At 39.1% G+C, this 7607-nt stretch overlaps 2 protein-coding genes across 8 annotated transcripts in view; one reads left to right on the plus strand and one right to left on the minus strand.

Annotated features, from left to right (window-relative positions):
• mpl (MPL proto-oncogene, thrombopoietin receptor) overlaps window positions 1-4553 on the plus strand; it is a 19142-nt gene extending 14589 nt beyond the window's left edge. For both annotated transcript variants that reach the window (XM_042220666.1, XM_042220667.1), the window contains one exon: window positions 401-4553. In XM_042220666.1, the coding sequence (XP_042076600.1) occupies window positions 401-859 (459 nt within the window). In that variant the 3' untranslated portion in view covers window positions 860-4553. The remainder of the gene's footprint in view (window positions 1-400) is intronic.
• Window positions 4554-5096: 543 nt separating this feature from the next.
• The window catches only part of ddah1 (dimethylarginine dimethylaminohydrolase 1), an 81747-nt gene continuing 79236 nt past the window's right edge, over window positions 5097-7607 (minus strand). For all 6 annotated transcript variants that reach the window (XM_005923915.3, XM_042220670.1, XM_005923916.3 and 3 more), the window contains one exon: window positions 5097-6112. In XM_005923915.3, the coding sequence (XP_005923977.1) occupies window positions 5996-6112 (117 nt within the window). In that variant the 3' untranslated portion in view covers window positions 5097-5995. The remainder of the gene's footprint in view (window positions 6113-7607) is intronic.

A 7607-nucleotide genomic window follows, 5' to 3' on the forward strand; every position in this document is an offset into this window, starting at 1 on the left:
AAAAAAATGATACTAATAAATGGTGATCTTTTAACTCATCACAGTATCTAATACAGTAGAAGTCTATACTGACAGTCAAATTCATGGTGGAGAACTAGAGGCGTGTCCCTCGTGATTCTAACCTGATGAACTACCTTCTTGTTTCTCCACTGAAAAGTGCTGCTTCGTCTTTGGGCTGTAACCGTAGATTCCGCTCTGATCACCAGTGTTACACATCAAAGTCAGCAAGGATTTAAATGCATTTTTTACATTTAGATGTCAAAAAATATTTTGATCAAACTAATAGCAGTATGTTTTTTGTTTTTTTGTAAGAAAAACAAAAGTTAAGCTTGCTCCAAATGAAAGCACTTTTCAAATGACATTTTTTTCCTTATTAAAAATAAATCCCTGTACACTATAGGATCATCCTGTTCTAGAAAAGCTGTGCTCTGAGGAAAACACTACATCTGTAGTGGAGATCATGTCTGAAGAAGAGGTTTCCAAGTTTAGGAAGCCGTCAGAAGAATTCGCCGAGCTCCTGTCATCAGAAGGGAGCTTCACCAGCAGCGAACTGGTAGATGGAAGCCCGGGGACAGAAATCTTTCCAGACTACGTGACTCTCAACAAAGACAGTATCTTTCTCTGCTCACCAGCAAACATTTACATACATGAGCATGTGACAGAGAAAGGAAACCATGAGATAGGAGATGAGTACCTTCCCACGTGTTCCTGCTCTGATGGCTCCGTCTGCTTCTCACCTTGCTTATGCAGTGACCTTCTTAACCATTCATATTTGCCTCTGGCAGAGCCTGCAGAAAAATTCAGCTGCAAGGTCACTGCTGCAAGGAGTCCCGGAAACATCTATACTAACTTTCCATAAGAAGAACAAAAAGTGTAGCAAGTTTTTTTGTTTTTTGTTTGTTTGTTTGTTTCCATCAGTGCAAATCTTCTGTACAGTAATCTCTGCACTTTGTACTGTTTGGCTGTAAAAAAAAAAAGGCTACAAAATGAAAACAGAGCTCAGCTATGAATTATTTGAGCCTTAACACATTGTTTGGCCCAAGTAAAGAAGCGATTCCACAAAGTCGTCATCAACGGTCAGCCCTGATATGTAGTCTTTTAGGATCAGATGGTATCAGATTTGGAGTTTAAGTTTTTGGTTGGCAGGATTTTACAGCGACTTTCATCTTACTTCCCATCGTCAAATTGTATATTGTATGCAGGGCTATCTCTATCTTGTGTGAGAGAAAATGGTGAGACTATGAGTCTGTGACTGCGTTCAGTGGTGTGACCAATTAAGAATCATTTCTGAGTCTTGTGCTATACTCAGCCATATGCTCACAGGATCCCTCTGCGACACGTTCCGGCTCATTCACACTGCCGCTGTTTATGGAGCAGAGAGTCTTCCGCAGCTGCTTATATTTCATATAATTTAAAGTTGTTATGTTAACATTTCTTTTGGGGGAGTTTTACACTATTGTGATACAATTTTGTACATCGCAGTAATGGAATGCAATGGAGTTTGCTTTGGACCTTGGTGTAGAAGATGTACATTCTTTCTGTATGCTGTATAAAGCAAATTTCCCCTTAAATGTTACATTTTTGCTAAGTGAAGATGACACCCGAGTGTTTTTTCCCCTTTCACTGTCCTACCAATGTTGTATAGTGATTGTACGTGTTACTTTTTAGACATTTTTGCAACTTCCTTTCTTTTTTCTTTTTTAAAGAAAGTACAATAATAACTGAAAAAAGTGTTAATTATGCATTACAATGTTGTTTTCATGTTTTGCAGTTTTGACAATAAAATTTAACAAAATTATATTCTTTTTGGATTTTCTGTAGTCACTGAACCATTTAGGCTTTGACTGGTATTATGTTTCAAAGCGAAACCCAGGAGATGCTCAACATTTTACATATTTGCCTCTGGCTGGGCCTGCAGGTAAGTTTAACTGCAAGGTCACTGTGGCAAGGAGTATCAGAAACATCTATATCAAGTTCCCCTAAAAAGAAAGAACAACGTAAGAAGTGTACTTTGTTTCCAGTGGTGGAGATTTCATGTACAGTGAAAAGGATACAAAATGAGGGTTAGGGCTCAGTGGTGACTTATCGGATGATTAAAAGAAGTGTTTCCATAAAATAACAACGATAAATTTTTTCTATGAAGGCTTTTAGAACAAAAACGTTCACGTCAGACTTCATCTTCTTGCTTTTCTTGCCTCCACCTAAATAACAGCTACAGTATCCTACCTTGAGATATCTTATTTTTATTTTTCAAAGCACAAGCTGTCTTTCTGTGTGTTATACTTTTACTGTCAGTAGGTGGTGGTAGAGATCAGCAGGTGGGCTGTTGTCACAATAAGTCCTTCTCAGACATGTGGGCAGCTACACTACATGACAGAAACTGGGAGAACATTTAGATTTTGGCCGAGTCTTAAGTTTGTATTTTTATCATACATTCACACACACACGATATCCCCGTAAGCAATATTAACTTTGTAGTAATATGAGTAAACTGGTGAGGATGTTTCACTTCAACTCTGTCATAAAAAACAAACAAAAACCAACAGACACATTACAGCTAGATGTTAATTTATTACACAAAATAATTGAAAGGCTCAATGTAAGATGATTCAAATAATTATCACTCACAAATTGTACTTAAGACCTGAGATGAAGGATGGGAAATCACAACATCACGACCACTGGTGCGGACGAGGGAACCAACAAGAAAATGAACAAGAATTCTTTAACAAAATCACTGCACTGTTTGGGAACACCGTCTTCAAAAAGCAAGAACTGCATTAAACGTTCATTCAGACATTTATTGAATATTTTGGTGTCACTCGGGGAGGTTGATGATTTTAGATAATGCCAGCTCTTGACACAGTACTAATCAGACAGTGTATGACTGTATCACTCACTGGTTGAGAATCACAAATGGCTCTGCAACTACTGTATGCTATCACCCCGCATCCAGCCAGCCGCCTTCTGTAAAATATACTGCTGTCGCACTTTAATGGCACATCTACAGCGTTCGCCAGACTGTATGATATCATGGCCATAAATTAGCCCACAATCGTCTATGAGGCAATCGCAGAGGGTGGGAGAAAAGCGAGCTATGAGAGGGAGACAGTTGAGAGAAAGAGAGAAAGCTTAAAAGAGTCAGTGTTTACTGGCGTACAAGCCTCTCCTCCCAACAAGAATTCTTTCCATGTTTCATCACTGCCCACTTGCCCATACACAAATGTCTGTGGAGGGAGGTTGACTCACCTCATGATGTCATTTCCTTAACTTTCACTTGCAATCAGGGTGAGAAACGACATGGTTTGAAATCTGATGGGCTTTAACATGCATACGGTGTAACACAGTATATGTGTTTACGTCTGCTATGTTGCCATGTTTACAGGCCCTAAAAACGTGAATTCAGCAACAACAGGAATAAGGCCACCGAGGCAGGTCAACCTTTCAGCTCCTACTGGGACGCAACACATGGAAACACAGCAAACAGCTTGTTCTGTATTTGAGTACAAACTCTGACTGCAGTGACATTTGGTCCTACTGGGTTCTGTGAGACAGACAGAGTTTCCCAGCAAGATCTTAGTCAACAGTGGAGTGAAAACTGCCATACGGGGGGGGGAAGAAAAAATTAGAGTAATTAACGACACTGGCACAGTTAATGATGTGAGAGAACTACACTGCCTTCAGAATCATTCAGCAGGATTGAAGTCATTGATTTTCCAGAGAGGCACTGTAGATTAAAGAAGCAGAGGTGTTCTGTTCGAGTAAATGAAAGTCTAGGTCAGAGTTTAATAATGAAAACACTAATTTTCCACCTCTGTCGGGTTAGGGTTAGGGTTTCTAAGTCTTTCTTACATGTCTGTCATCCCCTCTTTGTTTATACAATGTTTACATCAACAAAACGTTACAAAACCACTGCAATATAGCATCACTTGACCAGTTACTGCCATAGACTGTATATAAAAGATGGATACAGCTACACATTGGTTTGCAAGGAGCATTTTTGTCATCACCATCTTAATGTTTTGAACCTGGACGAGCAACAAGTAGATCTGACTAAATAAAACAAAACAAAAAACAAGTGACATTGGACGCTAAAGAATATCCTGCTTCATCTTTACCTTTACGTGTTTTACCCTAAATAGATCATCATTTAAAATCAATTAAAACAATGCAATATTGTTCTAATTGATGCCGATACGACGGCATTGTTTTACCGGACACCAACTGAGACTATAAACTCATCCATGTTTTCTGAAGTCATACAACAAATGCAAAGTAGGATCATTTTCTTATAGACTTCCATACAATCCATGATCTTTTCTTCTTTTTTTAACAAGAGGTGTCGCCCCCTGGTGCCCATTATAAGTAATGCAGGTTTAAGGCACTTCCACACATGCGTAATTTTTTTGTTTTCTTTTTCCACCGGTCTGGGAGGTGACATCCATCTTTATATATAATCTTCAGTCACTGGTAGCTTCTCTATCGGGTGGCTTTAATAAATAACAAGTTATAATGCAAAAAAAAAAAAAAAATCACTGTAATCACACCAGAATCTCACATCTTCACAAGGCTTTTCAAGTTTTTTAAGAACTGTATTTTCAGAATAAGAATTATTTTCAGAATAAGAATTCACAATATTTGTTTGAATTAATAAGCAATGTTATGGTTTTGGAAGTTTGTTTTAGCACCACTTGTAAAGGAACAGTACGGTGGCCCTGAGAGGCCAAACGGACTGCAACTTAAGAAAACACCAGAAATAGGAAAAATGACAACGGAAATAGGAAAAAACACAAGGGAAGTGTTTCTGGGGAGACAATAACCTCACGGACCAGTTGCAGGAACCCAAAACATGGAAGGCGTGTTTTATCATGATTCATATAATACTGATGACGGATTTTCAGGCTAATAGTTAGGCTAACACACTTACCACTCATCTTTTCTTTCCACACAAAACCAATAGATTCTCCACTTCTTTTAAGTGTCTCCCAGTGCAATCTTAGCATATTTTGGTTCCTGCAACTAGTCCGTCGGGTTATTGTCTCCCCAGAAACACTTCCCTTGTGCTTTTGGAAATCTATTTTTTGCTATTTCTTTTTTCGTTTTTCCTATTTCCGTTGTGTTTTGTGTGCTTTTGAAGCATTTTTCTTATTGCTGGTGTTTTCTTAAGTTGCAGTCCATTTGGCCTCTCAGGGCCACCATAGAACAGAAGCAATTTGACATACAAGAGGAAAAAAAAGTGTAACTGCAACAATCACATTGAGATTTTATATCACATCGTAGCAGGACTTGCTCCAAAACACAGTTCTTGAAGAATTAGTGTATAATTCATTACATAAGCAAACACACAGAAAAATTAAATCACAGTTAAAAGGGTGGCCATAAACAATGCATATCAATTGTATTATTTTTATTTGTACCCAAATTATGTCTGAATTAGCTGAATTATTAATACATCTGAAGTCAAATGTTGGTAAGACCATACTGTACAGAGACAACAGCTGACAGGTCCCACTGGGTTTGTCGCCAGCGCTCTGTTCTGTGTGGTTCAGAGTTGTAAACACTGGACAGTAAGTAAGTGTGGTTCTACTAATGTGGTTCTACCTGCTGTGCAGGTTAAAGGGGAAATTCAACATGGCACATGGTTGACTAATCTGATCTGGGATCAGGTCTTTATCAGATACACTTGTAATTAATGACAACAGCTTGTATACAAGTGAAGCAGCATATGCTATTGGAAAATACAAATGAATTAATAAGGAGAAAATTTGACAAACATATTGTATTTTAAATCAACTGAACTATTCTTTCAAACTTTTAATTTTATTTTAGTGTTTTGGAGTGAAAGGGTAGACAGATTACTCCCTTTGCCCCTCAGCAACATTAAACTTCCCTACACCTCCTCTGTATACCAGGATGGTCAAACCTTGGGATCCATGGTGATTAGTTAAAGGCTCCGCTTGGTTACCATGCACTGAGAGACCCCGAGTAACCCCGCTCAGATGTTTGCCTTCTTGTTGATGAGTACAGAGCAGCATGTTAGGGCTCCATCCACTTTGACCTTCTCCAAGTTGGACATGGGTATCAGCATGTGGTCCTTCAGCTTCTCAAACACCTGCAGGACACACAGACAGGAGCGCAGCTAGGAATTAGCAAATTTTCCCTGTTCATTTCAATTCAGTAGAATTAGAAAAGGCTAAAGAACAATCTAATGTGAAGTAGTTAAGTTGGAAGTGGAACATACGTAACACTTAAGTTTGTTTGCTCAGCTTGTCAACTTGTAATTCTCCGTGATATAAAAACTCTGCAGGGAGACGCAAATTGTGAAGAACAAGCATTCAAGCTTTCCTGGTCTCCCGGCAAAATATAAAAAAAGAAGAAGAAAAGAGAGAGAGAAGGGAGTGAGAACTATGACGACATTCTCAAAAGACCCTTGTAAAGTAGTGTGTCACTGTGTGGACACCTTCCAGAAAAAAACTAGCGTTTTCCTACCACACTTCCAAACCAAGACAGTTTTCTCTATAAACTCTAACTTCAACCCTGCTGTGACTTTCAGTGAGGCCTTATGGCACAGCCAGAGGGACCAACTAAACTAATTTTTATCTCATGATGCAATTTGGCTGATAAAGCCTCTGCTGAACCAGATGCCATGTGTAACCTCACCTCACTGAAGTTCTGTCTAAGTCTTGATTCTTTTCTGGGACATTTTGTGTAACGCAGCCAGCAGCACAAATCAGAGCTTTCCTGAAATATTCTCAACATTGGTGCTGACCAGCTATGGACTCCTGTAACAATTATATGCTATTTGTTAAAATATGTTAATTCTTATTTATGTGTATTAGAATCAAACTGAGAAAACCTGCTTGCCATTTGCTGTTTTTTTAAGGATCCGCAGGGCTTGAAGCGTGGGGAGTGGCCAGTCTGGTCCAAACTGTGCTATTTGTGCCTTTTAAGGCATTTTTAATTGAATAAATGAAATAACATGGTCTGAAGCAGCATGCTCGGCCTGTCCAAGAGGTGCTTCGGGTTCGGTTGTTTTGTTTTTTTTCTTAGTCTCTTGGGCCCTAATTACACTTATTTCCAATAGAGACCAGTCTGTAAGCATCTGCCAACCACATGAAAAAAAATTTCTATCTCCCAATTTGTTGGCTGTGAGTTGCTAAAGTATGCTGGTAGTCACTAGATGAAACATACAGTTCTGTGCTAAATACATCCTTCCTGTTGCTTTGGTCGTTAGCAGATTGCCGAGGTTGCTCATGGTTTGCAGGGAAGAGGCAGAGTGGTTTGTAAAGCAACTGCTGTCAAAAAGTGCAGCAAAAGCTGGAAACAGACAGTTCCCCTTCAAAGTAAACATGGTGGCTGCAATGGTGACTCAAAACGTTCACACTGTTGTTCATTTTTGGCTTGTATTGCACTTTTTCAAGCTTTATTACTGTTTGGGTAGCAGTTAGCAGGCATAAAGTCGGCATCTTCCAAGCAAGCTACAACAGCTAGAATCTGCTTGTGACCAAAGCAATCATGAGGAGGTTTTTGGTGCTCTTTGTGAACAATTATCTATCAACTGTCAGCAACCTCCAGCACCCATTCAACAAGTGGTTAGGGAATACAGA

The sequence above is a fragment of the Haplochromis burtoni genome, unplaced genomic scaffold (assembly GCF_018398535.1).
Source record: "Haplochromis burtoni strain Fernald_Lab_line unplaced genomic scaffold, NCSU_Asbu1 Contig_53, whole genome shotgun sequence".
Classification (NCBI taxonomy): Eukaryota; Metazoa; Chordata; class Actinopteri; order Cichliformes; family Cichlidae; genus Haplochromis; species Haplochromis burtoni.